The 17621-nt window shown below is 42.1% G+C and overlaps 1 protein-coding gene across 6 annotated transcripts in view; it reads left to right on the top strand.

Annotated features, from left to right (window-relative positions):
* Nucleotides 1-17621, top strand: part of kiaa0825 (KIAA0825 ortholog) — a 120438-nt gene that overhangs the window by 26093 nt on the left and 76724 nt on the right. For all 6 annotated transcript variants that reach the window (XM_044369199.1, XM_044369169.1, XM_044369178.1 and 3 more), the window contains 8 exons: nucleotides 964-1037; nucleotides 1246-1476; nucleotides 6598-6875; nucleotides 8295-8445; nucleotides 10539-10729; nucleotides 12431-12637; nucleotides 12920-13030; nucleotides 14823-14962. In XM_044369199.1, the coding sequence (XP_044225134.1) occupies nucleotides 964-1037; nucleotides 1246-1476; nucleotides 6598-6875; nucleotides 8295-8445; nucleotides 10539-10729; nucleotides 12431-12637; nucleotides 12920-13030; nucleotides 14823-14962 (1383 nt within the window). The remainder of the gene's footprint in view (nucleotides 1-963; nucleotides 1038-1245; nucleotides 1477-6597; nucleotides 6876-8294; nucleotides 8446-10538; nucleotides 10730-12430; nucleotides 12638-12919; nucleotides 13031-14822; nucleotides 14963-17621) is intronic.

Consider the following 17621-nt stretch of genomic DNA (forward strand, 5'->3'; position numbering starts at 1 on the left):
ACTGCTGCTACAGAGATGTTAAATGAAAGCTTTTGGTGCATGGAGTAATTTCCACAAAGGTTACATTTACAAAAACAAGACTTGCAGAAAGGCTCAATTTACAGAGAGGTAAACAGCCTTTAAAGGGCAGTTATCCAAATCATTAATTCCAGGCAATCAAACGGCTTAATTACCAGAAATTCATCAGATGGGCTTAAAGGTCAAAAAGTGATGCGCTTGCTGCTTCCTCCTTCTTCCATTCCATGCGGTCTTGTTCGCCTAAATTGCCTCGCCTGGGGTCTCACTCTTCGCCTTCTGATTAGGAGACTGTGGCCTTGATGTTCACGCTTTTTAATTGCAACCCAACCCAACATCCTGTACGCTTGTCTCATGCACCCCCCTATCCTCCCCGCCACCCCACACATCCACACAATCTCCCTTCATAGAATTACCCCCATATATACTGTAGTTGATGCTATCTATCTAATCTATCTAAATCTAAGCCCCAAATTTAGACTCATAAAGCCATCACCATTCGCATCTACTGCCTGTTTATGCTCCCTCTGAGGCATGTACAGTTTTTCTCCGGTCACTGTGTCTCATTTTGGCTGGTGGGGGGACATGGGAACAATGTGACCCATATCTGATTCTGAGTTATACAGTGGCTTTCATGTTTCCTCACTTGGCATTCGGTCAGGCTTTTAGCACATAATATCACACAGCATATTGTGAGTGATATGGAAATATTCAAGCTAAATAATGCATAGATTTGAAAGATGCTACAGACCACCACCACATAGTCATTCATCTTTGAAGTGTGATAACTAGTGAACACTTTTGGTCTCCAGTGAGATTTTGCTGACATGATTTGAGAGTATGACCAGCCACAGTTACTGTTTAATATCAATTGTGACATTTTAAATATCTTAAAATGTTATCTTGTGTGATATTTGCATTAAAGAGACACTTTTATTGGTCATTTAGGGATCTTGAAAAAGACTAGGGATCTTGAAAAAGACAAGAAATCCACAGCGGAAACACTTCTCCACACATCAGAGGTAAGGGTTTTGTACGTGTTCCTTTGTAAGACCCTGCGAGGACGTTTCTATTCTATTACAACTATTCAGTGATATTTAGACTTGTTACCTTTCTCTATATTTGCAAAGAGGCAAGACTATTTGCCTCTTTGTAGCAGTGAAGTAGAACAGGTGAAATATTCCTTTCAGCATTCATGGCTGTTTGCTCATTTCCTGTTTTGCGGCACAGGTTTTGGAGTTTGAATGGAGGTCAGCATTTAAGGGGCTGGTCCCTCACATGGCGCACTGTGTTAAAGTGGTGCTGGATGATGTTTGTACCAAGAGTCTACAGCAGGAAGAGGCCTTATATTCTTCAGGAGACATCTTAATCACCCTGACCGTCACTGCAAGCAACAGACATCTCAGAGAAGACTCCTTCTACAACTACCCAGAGAGCGAGACTCCCAAAATGATAGTCAAGGTACTCTGCTATTACAGTTATTTACAGTTTACAGAAGTTATCCAATGTTTATATATGATTCCTTATCAAGTATAGTATCTGGTGTGACAAAACTAGACAAATGCGCTGTCGATGAGGGGAAATATAGGGGAGTCCAATTATTGACATGTTGGTCAGCATCAGTGTCTGTCGAGTGGTTTCACAGTGAGTAGCCTGCCAACTGGGTCATCTTGCAAGTTATACAGAAACACAAAAGTGAAAAAACAAATCTGGCATCTTTCAGTTTTCCCCTCAAAGGCACAATTTGTAATCCTTATGCAAACAAAATCGTAGCCCAGCTTCAGCCTAATATAAAACACAGTACTGGAACTTGTTATCAGTTCTAGATTGACTGCCTTTTAAATACATGGTCAAAAACTAAACAACTCAGTTGGTAGATGCTCAAACTGTAAAATGTTCATATGTAAATCAAACTTTTGGGTGTAAATATGGCTGTTATTTTGATGGTAAAATATGATTGCGGAAAGCTGTTAACAGTCTCTTAAAAGTTGCCCTCTGGGAAGAATTTACCAACCCATCCAACTGTGTTGCTGGATCACAGGACTTTGTTATTATTTTATCAGAAAAGTGCAGTAGCTTGCCTTCATTTTCATTACTCTCTTTAAGATCTGAAGTAATGGTTAAATGGGGGATATGCATCACATCACCAACTCTTAGCCATTTTAATCAGTTAACTAGAACTGTTCAGCTTTGTCAAGCTGTGTTTATATACACATTAATAATCTGATCTGGACAATAATTACAGTAAGGTGATACTTTAATTAATCTGTTTCAATTAGTTTTTAAGACTATTTTATTTATTTTATTTTCTTAATATAATTGAGCAAAGCCTATTTAATGATTAAAGACACCCTATCCACTTTATGTTACCATATTAGATTCCAGTGTGCCTCAAACCCTGTATTTCTCTCATGTTACTATTGAATTACCTTAAGACTTTATGCAAGTATTGATATAAAACTGTGCTTTAAGCAGTTCTTTTCACAGTGCCCAAAGATAATAGAGGATACCCAAAGATGCTTTCCTAAAGAAAGACACACCACTCTGTAAATGGCCACAAGCAGAGCTGGAAGCACAAGAAATGTGTAGCCTCAGGTGGATTTGTGAATGATGAAATAATGAAAGTGACAGTGAAGTGTCTTACCAGAGCTGTAAATGTCTTTGGAAGGCATTGTCAGGTGTGTGTCATTAGATCTGTGTCCTGTGAGAACTCTGATAGAGAGGTTTAAGGTGTTTATATCACTACGTAGCAATACTGATGCAACAAAAAGTGGAATACACCATACAGTATGTCTTAATGCAAATATGGCTACCCCCACATATTCAAGAAAAGATGTTATGTGTAGGAGGAAAGGGTTTGTTTTGGTAGAACATGAAATGATTTTTTTTTGTGTCATGCACATTCTTACAATATTTAACCATGTAAGTTTTATTCATCTAAGAATTACAGTGTGATTACATAATTTCTCCTACACATGATTTGTCACATTAGATGTAAAACTCAGCTGTTGCGCGCCTGATACCTCTGCCCCCATATGTACACAGAAACAGAAATATACAAACACACACACACAATCTACACATAATCAATGTAGACCCCAACTTGTCACTCCTCGCCCCGTGCATGAGCATGTTTTGCCCTACACACCAATGTCTTTGTCCTGTTTTATCCTCTATTACTAACTGGCTGAACAATGCAGGTCTAAACACATCATCCAGACCCGGGAAGATTAATGGTTTTGTAGCCCCAGCGGAAAGCACTCTCTATAATAGACAGCCCAAATGATTTGGGCCTGACACAGTTGACACCCTGGATCAGAAAGGGCCTTGAGAAGAGTCATCAGTATTACTTGAGGGGAAGACTCTGGGGACAAAAGAGAGATAGGAGGAAACCAAGAACCAGTTTGTGTGATATTATGAGGGATAGATAGTCTTGAAAAAGGTGTTGAATACGGCTATACAGAAGATAGAGTGATCACAAAGGCAAAGATGCTAGGGTAGAGAGCAGGATAAAGAAGGGGTAGTGAGAGAGAGAGGGATGAGAGGAGAGGGCCTGGGAAAAGGCAGGGAGGGGTGAAGATGACACCAGAGATTGACTTTTCTCAGGAGAAAGACCAGTCTCTGATGTGAGACCAGGCTTAATGTCTAACTCTACAAAGGTTCTCCAACGTTTGGGGCTGGACTGCCATATACTTACTTCTATTTAAAGTGGCACTATGCCGTTTTTTTCTTTCTCTTCTCTCCATTTTCTTTCCTAATTTACTATTGCAAAACAACTACCTAACTTTCCTTCCTGCAACTCCTTGAAACTTTGTCCAGCTCCCAATCCTGCATCTTCCTCTCGACTCTTTTGCTGCACGCTACTCTCTTCTACACCACACACTGTACAGACTATTATCATTACTGCCTCACCTCTCTCCTCCTCCTCCTCCCCCTCCTCGCCTTCTCCTCCTCCCCTTCTCCTCTAGCCCTTTTTACACTGACAGTATTTGTGGCTCTCATTGCTAACGAGTGTCAGAATTTGTCTGTGCTCAGGACCTGTACAACGTATTTATGTGTAGGTCAACGCTTCAAAGATGAGAGCCTTTCAGCCCAAAGGTTATACATGCATGCATTTGCATTCAATAACACTGAGCCAGACAGACATCCAAGAGGAGGCCGTTAGATATTATATATATATATATATATATATATTCCCCCCGTCCTTTTTTGACACATGCCCAAGTGTTTGAGCAGAGAGCAAATTACTATACAAGACGTAAGCATGAAATATGGCTGGTTCAACGGCATTATGATGGATCAATATTTCACACATTTATATTCATATCTTCATACCTCAATCCTCACTTTTTTTCATGTGAACCCACTTCAGTGTCTGTATTACCATACATAGGCTGGCTGCGATGATACCATTCATCCATCAGAGTACTTTAGATAGTGTACTTTTTTATTGGCAGTCAGTTGCATACCAAATACAGAATAGCATCTCGTCAACAGCTGGAACTCAACCTCCTGTCAAAACCTGGGATTGAACTTTCCTTGTTTGGGTTGGCCCTTCTAACCTTGATGTTAGCTCTCTATTATAGCAACAGAAGTGCCTTTTTTGTATTCAGACTTCACTCAAGCCCTCACCTGCATGTTCAGTTCTCAACTAGTCTGTCTACTCCAAATTCTGCGCACACAAACAGGCCTCCCTAGCACTTAAAAACTTTATACGATCTCTTTTACCTTGCTGCAATAGTCCTGGTGGGATTCGAGACTTTGATCTTAGCTAGTTAAGGTTTCAGCCTGACGTCAACGTGGACGTGCATGCGGGTGGTTATTTTTGAGTGAGCATGCATGTACATGTGAGGATGATTGTCTGCTGAGTATGTGTGTGTTTGTGGGAGTGTGAGTCAACTCTGCATGTGTATGAGATGCTTCTCCAGGGCTCTTCATCACCCTGGTAATGCGCAGTGTTGTGTCTCCCTCTGGTTTCTCTCTCTCTCTCAAAGCTAAGCTCCTAATGACTACATGCAGTCAGATATTGACTTAATTGTCCAAACGGCCTTTGTTCCCAGGCCTTTTAACCCCTCTGGAAGCTTTTATGGAGAAAATAGTGTAAAGAGATTGTGAGATTGTCAATTGTGTACACACGCTGAAGCCCTGATCTGACAGAATGTCGAACTTCCCAGCCAGCCAGTACAGTAAGTCAAGTAATAGAGTGTGTGACTCTAGAATTACTATGAAGCAAGTAATACATGCTGTGATCAATTGATTGATTAAACCGGTATAGTTTTCTGCATGTCTTTTCCCTCGGTGTGACCTGGCTTTGTAGCTCTGGGGAATAACTGAAACATGCTTTGTTTTAAGGTTTTTTGAGAATCTGCCTGACTCATAACTCACATGTATGGATGTATAAATTTGGATTTGGCGTCACGCCCATATGTGACTCCTTGGCACTTGCCTGATCATCTCTCATTGTTCGCTATGTGATGTCTATAGAAGGCACATATGGTAGCGGAGGCAGTGGTATCATGGTGTATAATTGTTCTCTGCAGTGATAGGTACATGGTGCATTTTATAAAGTGTCTGCAGAATACATATTAAACTATTACGCTACAGTAATGTTTATGCATGCTATGCATTTATTTTTTGCATAAGTTGGCAGCCAGCACGTACCCCAACACACACATGCACACTCTCCTTAAAGCTTCCTGTCATCAACAGCATCAAGTGCCGTGTTTGTGAAATTGTTTCACTTTACTCTCGTTGGCAGAAGAAGAATGAAGTAGCACTGTGTCAACCATACTGATTGATACACTGCTATCATTATATTAATTAATACAGCATTATGTAAGTACCAGCACATACCCAGACTGCATATTTGTATCTCAGCAAGCACACACACACTCAACTCTCTTAAAGTACTGTCATCAGCCTGTCTCCCAGCGTCTGGAGAGGGAAAGGTGTAGGCAGCCCTGTCCCTATAGGCCTATCTCTAGGACAAATGTGGATAAATGAGATAAGTCTTGCTTGTTACTCTGGCAGTTTATAGAGTAAGCTGTAGGTCTTTTACATTGCTGAAACAGCTCTCTCCCCCTCCCTCTCTCACTCTCACCTTTGCTTGACCCTTTCCTTTTTCTTCCCTCTCAGCACGTCTGACTCCCCATCTCTTCCCATGTGTAACATTTCTGTTTGAATGTGGCTAACATGATGCATGCTGTTATAAAATTAGACAGTGCTGATGTATCCTCAGATGGAAAGGTTTTATTTGACCTGATAACAATTATGCATGTTCAGCAGCAAAGTTTATGTAGAGGGCATGTCTTCAGTGTCTCTACATCTGTATTCTACATTTGCACTGATATTTGCTTTTCAGCTATAATGGCTTGTACAATGTTAGTGAAAAATTACATGCGTAATACTCAGCTCTGACTAAAATCCTTGTCATTCTGATAAGTCCTTGCAATTGTTCCATTATTTACATCTAGTCAAATCCCTTTCTGATGTTTTTTTCCCCCACTTTTTTCTCTTACTGACAGATTTTCCCTATCTTATTGAGATCATCTTGTCTTGTCTTTGCCTTCTCTCTACCCTCAGTTCTGTGGTGCAATCATGGAGGAGCTGGATGCCTTACTGCCCTTGGCAGCAGCCTGCAGGGACAGCTCTCTCCTGGAGGTGCGATCAAACTTCGTGGAGGCGTGTGGCAGGGCAGCGTTTGCCATGTTGGGACGTTTAGAGGAGAGGGCCCTGGAGGTACCAGCCTCTGCACCTCTGAAGAACCTGCCTGCTCTTCTGGCAACTTGCATTTATGTGCACCAACGACTGGAGCACTACCATGCCAGGCTGAAGGATTCAACTACTACTTTAGCTAAAGTGTAAGGAGAGGGTGTGTGTGTGTTGGTGGGATTGCATGGGAGGGGAATGATACATCGGCTGCAGTGAATTTGTGTATATGCTCATTTCACTATCTATCTATATCTACAATATCTGTCTTTTTGTCTATCTATGGTTTATTCCGGCATGCAGTGGATGACAGACAGATTTTTTTATTGGTAATTGATTGAATATTGTGAGCTCAATGAATAACATGAGAATCTATGTAGAAGTGCCCAACTATTCTACAGTAATGGCTGCTTTGCCAGAGGAACAATAACATGAGATTTGAGTTGTGTGGAACATGTATGTATCTGTGTGAGTAGGGCTGACTGGCTGCACGCATTAGCAGAAACATGGAGATAGATTTGTTGAAACGCCACCTTTGTCACTTTCCTCCAGCAAAGAACCAAATGTTGGATTTACAAATGAGAGTTGCACTGGATATGTTCTTTTGTGTTATAATCACACTGACAACACATACTGTAGCCAAATTCAAATGATGTGTCAACCCACAGATGGTGACTGTATAGGACATTAAGTTGTGCTGACGCAATGATCTGACAGACATCAAATTTCAGTTGCTACTCAATCCTGTTACCAAGTTTGGAGTATGAATGTAAGTATGGCTGTCAAGAGGACAGCACAGACAAATTTGGAGTATTTTGGTTCATAATCTCTGCCACATCTCTCTACCCGTGCTTAGCCTCTTTCTCAACATTATGCATGACTCCTATCTGAAGAAAGATATTTATTAAGCTGAGATAAAGAGAGTATGAAGGGATCAGAGAGATTACTCCTCCAGTAAAGTTGAGATTAAGAAGAGGAGAGCATAGAAAATAAGAAAAAAAAAGACTGGAAGTGATTGACAGGCAGTAATGACACCCATATTGTGTCTACATCTGGTGAGTTTTTATGCCCCGTAATACCCCCTTAACCTCTGCTCTCCGCAGATCCCCTCTAAAGGCATCCCTGGTGCCCTTGGTGCTCCTGTTTTCCCACCTCTGGCCCTGTGCACCCCTCCACCTGCACTTGCACTGTGCCCCCTCCGGTCATAAAGCACTTTCCCCTCTCTACACCATTCAGTCCCCGTGGTTTTAAGCCTCCTGCACCCCTGTTAAACTCTTGCCTCTCTCTGGAAAGTATCAAGGCAGGCAGATTTAAAGGATATGAAATGTCACACTGAACTTTTAGAATAAATCATCTGTTCTTTCATCTAATCATTTCACCTCATGTTTGTTTGATAGCTCCCTGAATATACAGTAGTCAATCATACATCTAGATTACAGGATTTTGCTCTATTGGACTCTTGACCTCAACGGTCCCTTTCTTTATTCTTAATATACCATATGTATTATAGATTATGCATCGGCCATTACCGTTAGGTAATCCCAAGGTTTGTTTCCTTCCTCACTGCCTAGACCCCTGACCCTGCTCCCTATCCAGAAGTACCAAGATATAATTCAGGCCTTGAGAGACCAGCTGACCAGCTACTGTATCCAAGTTTGTTCCACCTGCATTCTTCAGGACGCAGAGAGCCACCACTGGGCTGACCCCAAGCCCTTCTACGAGGTAAAGTATCTTTACATGTCCCGGAAATCTGTTTGATTTTACCCAAGGCAACTTTGTTAAAGTTTCTAGCAATTATGATATATCAGTGGAGCCTATTTGAATATTACTTATTTACTGCCAAATCAAAAGGAACAGTAACACATAAGAAAAACTTCAAATTGTCTGGTGTTGATATCCCTCCTTTCATTGTAAAAAGTGGAAATTCTAATGCCACGTGTCTTAGCAGGCTTGTTCTGTAAAATTTGAGGAACTCTAGGAATTATACTCTAGAGCTTTCTTGCTTCTTCTTTTTATTCCCACAATACACCTTTACCTCCCACTCTCCCTCTTCTAACCAAGTGTTCTACTCTGAGCTCCCTGAGAACATCTGTGGCTTCCATGGTGCCCTGGGGGCTCCAGGGATTCAGCTGTCTGAAGTCTGCAGTCTACACTGGGACTGTCTGGAAACAGCATAGGGCCCCTGGAACTCCCCTACCTTATGCCCTTAAACCAATCTAAACCTCCCCTCTCTTTCTTACTTTACCTCGCTTTTGCCTTTTTTTCCCTTTGTTCCTCCCTCCTTCCTTGGGTCAATGGTGTCAGACAGACCTGCTGTGCGCAGGTGTGTTCTTTTGTTCAAGCATGCCTGTGTGCATCTGTGCAGATGAATGCATGTGTGGGTGTGCAGCAGCATCTCAGAATGTGCATTTCATTTGGCGTGTGTATGTATGTATGTATCTGTATTTTTGATGTCTGTTGTATATGTGTAGTTGAATGCTTTCTGTCTCCTGGATCCACAGCTCTGTGTCTTGGCTCTCACGCGGCTCAGCACAGCTCCAGAGAGACCCGTTTCCAGCTTGCGTTCTTTCTCTCTCTTTTGTTATTTAACATTGATATTGACACTTGAATAGTTTTTGGCAGAGAAATATTTAATATGCTTTATTAACAGCATATGAGGTCAGTTGAGGCGATCAAAGAAAGTTAAGAACATGACCTTGGCTACCTTCCTTGTCATGGATAAAGCCAAACTGCTAAATTTCATCTGAAAAAAACAAAAAGCTATTATGAGTTTCCAAGTTTGTTCCATCCTTAGTTCCCTGTCCCAGATTCAGTCTTCAATCTTGCCAGGCCTTCATCAGTAATAGGAATTTGTTCATAGTTGACCTGGCTAGTTAAATAAGTTTGTCTTGAATGAAGGGATAAAACAGTCCAACCACACATGTAGTTGTGGCTGCTCTTGGTTTGGATCCAAAGTCTGTGTCTGGGTTTGCTCTGCTGAGTCCACAGGCGGAGGATGGCAGCCTAATCCCGGACATAGAGCTCGGTCACGCTCCCCATCAAACACCGATCCCTAAATGACTGGCTCCAGGGAAGAAAGGGAGGAAGAGGAGGGAGAGAACTAAAAAAACGAGATAGATGAGGTGAAGTAAGAAGGAAATGAAAGGGACTGAGAGGCATGATGAGTTGAAGACAAGAGGAAGTTGAGGAGTTTTGGATGTGTCAATATCTCCGCCACACACATCATCCGCTGGAACAGTTTATTTTTGGAAGTTAAACATGAAGAATTTGGGCAGGTGGAGGTGAAAGAGGAAGGTTTTTTTTTAACAAATTAATTCTATATCTTTTCTTAAGGATGCTAGGATAGTAATGTTTCTCTCCATCTGTCCCTCTTTCTTTCTGTCTCTCTTTTGTCTCACTATCTTTTGTCTTTGCTCACGTTATCGCAGAGAAGTTCTCAATTTCTCCCCTCTCTCTTTCTCTCTTTGTATGTGTGAGCGTGTATGTGCGCGCGAGTGTATGCCTGTTGTGATGTGTTCTCCAGTTCAGGACTTTAAAGCAGTCTAAAATCCCAGTGGGGGCAGAAACCCAGGTGCAGAGTGCAGGTGGCGTGACCACTGAGACATCCTGGTGTTGACAGACCTGCCTCTGTCTCTGTCTCTCTCTTTCTTCTCCTTCATGTTTTCTCTCTCCCTCTCTCTTTCTCCCCCCTCTATTTTTATCTCCTCTTGCTCTCTGTGTTTTTCCTTCACTGTTAATGTCCATATCATAATATATCTTCATCTGTAACCGCCCTGTCCTCCCACCCTCCTCCCATCCACCTCTCTCTTCCACAGGGCGAGCGCTGTTCCTTCTCGGTGCAGATGTGGTTCTACTTCCTGTGTGGGCTCCGTAGCGACCTCTGGGCTATCCTTCCAGCGGAGTTGGCCAAAGAGGTGCTCGGCCAGGTGCTGTCAGAGACCTTACAGCTGCTGGTGCAAAGATATGCCAGGGCCCAGCCTTCATACAAGAGACACCTGCAGATCAGGTGCTTTATCTTGTCCTATACTGGATATAGTTATATTACCTTGAGAAATTTTGCTAAAATGCTGCTAAAATAGCAACATACAAAATCTAGTCGTACACTGCTGTATGACTCATTACCCATTGTTTGAGCACATCAGTGTAGTTCAAACTTGCCTGCAGAGTAGGGTTGAGTGTTGTGACAATAAATACTGTTCTCTAAATACAAATTTGTCGACCATCGCCATCCTCTTCGGAAGTTATCCCTTTAATATCTCTTGTTGTATTTTGCTGTTGTGGGAAAAGTTGCAAATCAGTGTTTGATTTCAAAAGTGTACAGTACATACATAATTTCTCCAACAGGTATTTTATTCACTGGTTTAGCCCAAAGCAGATATTCATGTCTTGTATTACATCTGCAAATGGTTTCTTAATTGATTTTCCAGAAAATTTACAAAATCACAATATATATCAATATCATAACATGAAATTACATTTACTGTGATGAAGTCAAAGGGAAGATTCTATCTGTATCGCACACTTGCTCCAAAGCAAGCATAAAATGAGATTATAAATGTTTTCCATCCAAAAAGATAATTAGTTTCAGTAATTTGACTTTGGTTTCCTGGTAATGTCAATCTTCTCATTTAACTCTTGGTGAGAAGGTGAATACTCATATTTCCCAAACTGTTAAACTATTCCTTTAAGATATTGTGTATGTACCTCTTTGAGTGATTACATGTTTATGTTTTGAGCTGCATAACTCCCTCTTTACCTTCTTTACACACATCTTTGTATAGCCTATATGAATATAGACTTGGCTACACATAATGGTATCCTAAATTACCTTGACTTCAGTTATTACATCAGAACTCCTAGACAAAGCCCTAAATAGTTTCTGCTCCCTCTTCCTCACTGTTGGCCTAATTTCACTCGGCTCCTATGGGGCCGTTGGTGGAGGTCTGAGCATTGTGTTCGTGCGTCATAGAAGTACTGTCTGTACAGGCTCAAGAGGTCATCCTCTCCTCATCCTCATTCTTACCTCTCTTAATATGTAACTGAATGATGATAATGAGCAGGTGACACACAGTGAGAGGATGAAAGAGTGACAAGGACAAAGTGCAGTGTACATGTGTAGCACCCCATGATGTCAACACAAAGTCTATAGGTTTATATTGCTTGGAGATGCGTGTGTGTCTGGAGAGACAATTGTAAAGTGTAAGTCTAAGCTAAACAGATGGCTTTTCAAAGTTTCTCAAAGTTTCCTATGTGTATAGCACTCACATGGGTATTCTTACGCTACCTCACCTCTCCTGTATCAGTCGATCCCTGTGTGGGTCTAATAACGATTTAGGCCATAGGGAAGAGCAGGGATTAGGAGATGAGAGATGATGAGCAGTTCCCCCCTGTCCAATTGAGGAAACAGATTTATGGGCATTTAAACGTAAAAGCAATGACTTTAATAGTGAAATCCAAAGCCAGCAGTACATTTAACCTTCCAACTGTAAAATCACCAGGAGGTTCTGGTATTTGACTGGCTGTGCGATGAGGCTGTTATGTCATGATGTAATGGTGGATGTTAGCCTTTGAAGATGTTCTCTTTCAGTGCCTCAACATGACAGTGCCTTTCTCTTTCTCTCTCTCTCTCACATATTCCCCTCACATCTCATCTTTTCTGTTTTCATCTGTACATTCACCTTTTCTGTTTTCTTACTCTGTGTGCAAGATGTGACATTACGACGGTGTTGCTGTATGTGGAGCAGCTTTTGTGGAGTGTGTGTAAAAGTCCTGAGGCCTTGATGCACTCCGACCCCTCTTCAGCAATTGCCATAATAGCGGGCGGATCAGACTGGCCTTACCAAATCCAAAGCCTGTGTGACCAACTCCTGACAGTCCTCGTCATTGTCACAGCACCCCTATCTTTGCTGTACAGGTATGTTTTAGTAAAATATGACCTAAGCACACCATAGTTTTTGTACTGTCACTTTGAAACTAGAGCGCAGAGATAGTCATGTGGCTGTAGCTGCCGACTCTAGAAACATGTATGTCTCAAACAGGTTTAGCCCCACACTAGATTTTATAATAAAAATGAGTGGGCTCTTAATGTTAAAAAAAAAGTGAAATAATGGGCTCCCTGGAAGCAGTTGCAATAGAGAGGATAGTATATTGAAGATATATTGTTTAAAACTGCCATGAGCGATCTGTCTTCCTCCAGGACATTTCTGATTAATCCTGCAAAGGAGTCCATGCCACACCAGCCTGACAGCCCTCTTGTCCACTGGCTAAATGCTATAGACCCTGACCTCTTCACAGAGCAGGCCATACGGTATGTAAAACAACCATTATACCATCCATCACCCATCATACAGTAGACAGACATATGGACGTTCACACACAAACACACATACACACACACACACACACTCTGGTATGCTAAGCCATCACACACACCTCCACCCACTGTATAAAGAACCATATGTGTGTGTGTGTGTGGAGTTACAGCAGCATACGTGCAGCTATATTACAAGACTTACACATTGCTGAGGGCTTCAAGCTAGAGTTGCTGTGGTAATATAACACAGATGCAAGCTGAGAAAGAAAAAAAAATAACATAAACTACCATTGCCGCTGACACTGATTTTGTTTATGTTGATGGTTGCTGAGGGCTTTACACATGAGGCGTCAACAGAGTACGTTATGGTGTGTATGTGCTTATGTATGCGTTAATGTGTACATGCATACATGTGTGTCCAGTTACTGTTACTGACCTCCGAGGTGCAGTCAATCACTCTACCCCCTCACCCTTGACTCCACCCTCCTCCCCTCTCATCTCCCTCACAGCCAGAGGTGATGTCATTGCGTGCTGATGGAGCACAAATCAAACTAACTCCCGCTCTCCTGCTCCTATGTATTGGAGAGCTGAAATTAGTTTATTTTTATGACCTCTTTATTTCTTTGCTCCCACCTCCTGCCTGCATGCAAGGGCGCCAGGGGGCCTGCTGGTGGCCCAGGGCCAGATCCACAGGTCCTCATCCAGGACCCGTTCTCTGTGGCCAGATCTCTCCCCAGCTCATTAAAATAAAACCCATTGTTATGGTTATTAAATAAAACAATAATAAAATCACAAAGCACATAAATAAATCATCTAGCATTACAGGCTATAAAGAAAGGATCTGAAGTTCTGTTTTCTGGCTTTATGTGTGTTTCTGTGCACGCATACATTCTTGCATTTTTCTTCTTTGCTTTGCACATATGTGTGTGTGTCTGTATCTGTATGTCTTGGTTCTGTAAGCTGACCCTGCGCTGTAGCCGGGTAGATTTATCAGAGCAGTTAAAAGAGGATTTCTTCTGGATTTGCGGTCCCAGTGACATCATAAATTGCGCTGTCAGATCGAGGCATAGTTTTCCTCAGTCAAGCAGCAGGGTGCACCCGGCTCTAGCTTTCTGGCTCAAATAGAATGGTTAATTTCTGGGCAGACACCCCCTGTACAGCCTCCCGCCTCCTTGCTCTTCAGACAAACTCTGTCCATTCCTTCCATTAGATTTTATTGAGATGTATAAAGTAACATGCAGGCACACACATGTCAGCATGCTCTCACACTTGCACACATATTAACCACAAGCATAGGCACCGAAGGATGTGCACGCACACACACACACACACACACACACACACACACACACACACACACACACACACACACACCAAGGATATGGCTCATTACCCACAGCTGGCTGCAGCCTCTTGGTTATACAAAAGATGTAGGAGGGGGGTACTGCTGTATATTCATGTATTTGGCTGTCTCCCAAATGTTAATTTGCTTTTAGCTGGCCAAGATTAGAGCTAATTCCTTCCCGGTGCACACTATAAGTAAGCGAGAGTGAAGGCATTTGCAGACTAAACTCACATCAGGAGTGAGTGACACTGAAGGAAGATACCGTTGTAGCATAAATACTATTTCCTCCAAGATTGTCATCCAAGCTGTGATTTCTGTCTTTGTCTTTCACTTGTGAATCTTTTTTCCTCCTTCGTTGCCTCTTGCACAATGGACTACTATCTGTTCACTCACCTGACACTGCAGAACTGTCAACTTTGTTTTCCCTCTCTCCACTCTCAGAGATGGCCTTACGGGCCAGACGGCCTCTGCATGTCAGCTGAGGCTGCTGACTTCTGACCCAGGAAGAAATCCCGGGTTGCTACTGCGAATGCTGCTTTACAGAGATTGTCACCTGCCCCAAATACTCCTGGAAAACTCTTGTAAGTCTTCTCTTTCTGGTGTAGATGGATTGGTAGGTGTTATTGGATGAAGGGCACAGTGTCTATATGTGTGTATATAAGCTGTGTACATACCTAGCTGTCTATCTTTTAGAATAAAAATATGAGCCTTTCTCTTTAATATTTCCTTTTTTATGATAGTGGACCCACAGAGTCGATACCACAGGGGCTATGTGTGGGAAGGTGTTTACCAGTGTCTTAATTATTCTCTAAGATCCTAAGTAAGTTATACGGATATTAGATGAGCTCTATCCATTTTATGAAGTTATCATCATCATCTTTGCCATCATCATCATTTTCACCTTGGTCATCATCATCACTAAATCAATAGAGCGCAGTAATAAACACTCAACAGGCCCAGGCGGAGCACACATGGTGACCTTTAAAGATTTTCCCTTCCTTCTTCTCTCCTCCGCACCAGCAACAGTCTAACCTTTAAAGACTGTTGTGCACTCGCACATTAATTCACATTATAGCGACCTCATTAATAACAACTCTCACTGTCTCGTTCCCTTGCTCGGTCTGAGTCTGGCTCAGAGGCTCTGCAATGCTTCTCCCTACATGCTGCCGTAAATCAATGCTGGAAGCGCTGACTCTCGCCTGTTATCACAGTGACGGGCTAATTAACCAGGAAGCAGAAAGACAGAAGGAACGGCTTGACTGAACACTTACAGTCCCATAAGCCACATACATACATACATACATACACACACACACACACACACACACACACACACACACACATACACATATTTATATATATATATATATTAGTCAGTTCAGTTTTATGTGTTACAGTCATTTTGAAAGTTAGTTGCTGACACATTCAAATCTGGCAGTGAATTGTTTTTAATATGCTAACTTTATTTCACCAATCGCTCTTTTTCAACTGTGTTGTTAGTATAGTATTTCTGCCTTATCAAAGCAAACTAACTCACTGGAAAGCTAACTACCAAACTAACCTTCTAACTAACTAACTAACCTTCTCATTGATTGCTGATTTGAAAATGCAGGGGGATAATATCTCCATATCCACAATACAGTAACAGTTTTCCAAGCATTTGCACAACTTGCCCTGAATCAGGAGACATTACATTACTTCTGGTACTCACACACACACACACACACACACACACACACACACACACACAAACTCACACACACATACACCACAGACACACACACACACACACACACACACAGCCTTTTTTATTATCATCAGCGTGCCTGCTTCCAATTACAGAGGTTTGCAGAGAGGGTCCCCTGTGACTGGTTGACTGGTTGTCCGGAAGATAAACAGGTGTATGTTTTGGCTATGTATCAAGGTTGGATAAGCTTAGAGACGGAAAGGGAGGAAAAATAGAAAAAAGCACTAGAGAAATCAACATAGAAACACAAACACATTGGAATTATTGTGTGCTGCAGCAGTAGTGGAAACTCGAGATGTGCCAGTGCACTGTCATCTGTTTTCTGAAGTCATCTGCTGCTCCATAATGGGATCATTATTAAAAGGCATCTAGTTAACCTGCCATGCTCTCCAGCACCCCAAGTGGAAATTAATGTTAGTCACCACTGTTTCCTTGGACCGTTGCAGCCACAGCAGTGATATCCAGAACACTCTCTCCTTAAGGACCAATTACCAGACAGGCAGAGAACAAGATGCCGGCATAGCCCACATAATGCTGCCTAATAGACTGTTGTAGGTCAAGGTGGTTGACAACTTGTGAGTGTATGTGTTGGATGTATGATTGTGAAAGAAAAGGAAAGAGTGGACAACATGAAGGGAGACTTAGAGAGAGAGACAGGGGAAATCTGTTCTCATTTGGACCTTGAGTGGTGGCAGTGCTTCCTACCTGCCTGTTATTAAGCTGGCTGATATTACTGGCCCTGTACTGCAACAGCTAATTTAGTCCTGTCATTTTAAAATAGTCCAGCATTAGTCAGAAGGAAGTCATGCTGCCCTCCATCACGGCACCCCTTCATTGACTGCTGCATTGCATACACTATCCTATTCAAATAGCTGTCATCTCCCACACTGCAGACTGACAGACCACTGGATGTCTGCCACCTCTGGAGCAATGGGCCTTTCCTCAGCAACCCCTGTCAACTTAACACACACACACACACACACACTTGTAAGTACAGAAAACACATAGTGTATATAGACATCCATATGGGTTACACACGCACACACACCTCCATCCTCAGCCCTGTGCTCAGACAGCAACCCCCACAAGGACACCCTGTCAAAACCTCTTCCTTTTCACTTCCTGTCTCCATGTGCTGTGGATCCCACAGCCAGGGGCTTTGAAATCTGTTTCTTTTTCTGCTTGTTCTGGTCTGTTTTTTTTCTCCATCTAACACAGATGTGGGTTTTTCTTCCCCTTCTATTCAACAATGCCTTTTGTTCACCCTTTCTGTTAACATGTGTCAGGTTGGGCAGCCTTGACATTTTCCATTGTGTTTTTGTGCGAAGAAAGATGCTGTTTCGTAGGATAGGGTTTTACATCTCTTACTGCCTACCTCTATAAGGTTGATATTTTCTGAATCATAATTCAAAAAAACAGATTTTACACTCACCTACACACTACTTACTGAAAGTATATGTGTGTATGGGTAAGACTTTTCATCTCTTTGTGCA

The sequence above is a fragment of the Thunnus albacares genome, chromosome 2 (genome assembly GCF_914725855.1).
Source record: "Thunnus albacares chromosome 2, fThuAlb1.1, whole genome shotgun sequence".
In the NCBI taxonomy this organism is placed as follows: domain Eukaryota; kingdom Metazoa; phylum Chordata; class Actinopteri; order Scombriformes; family Scombridae; genus Thunnus; species Thunnus albacares.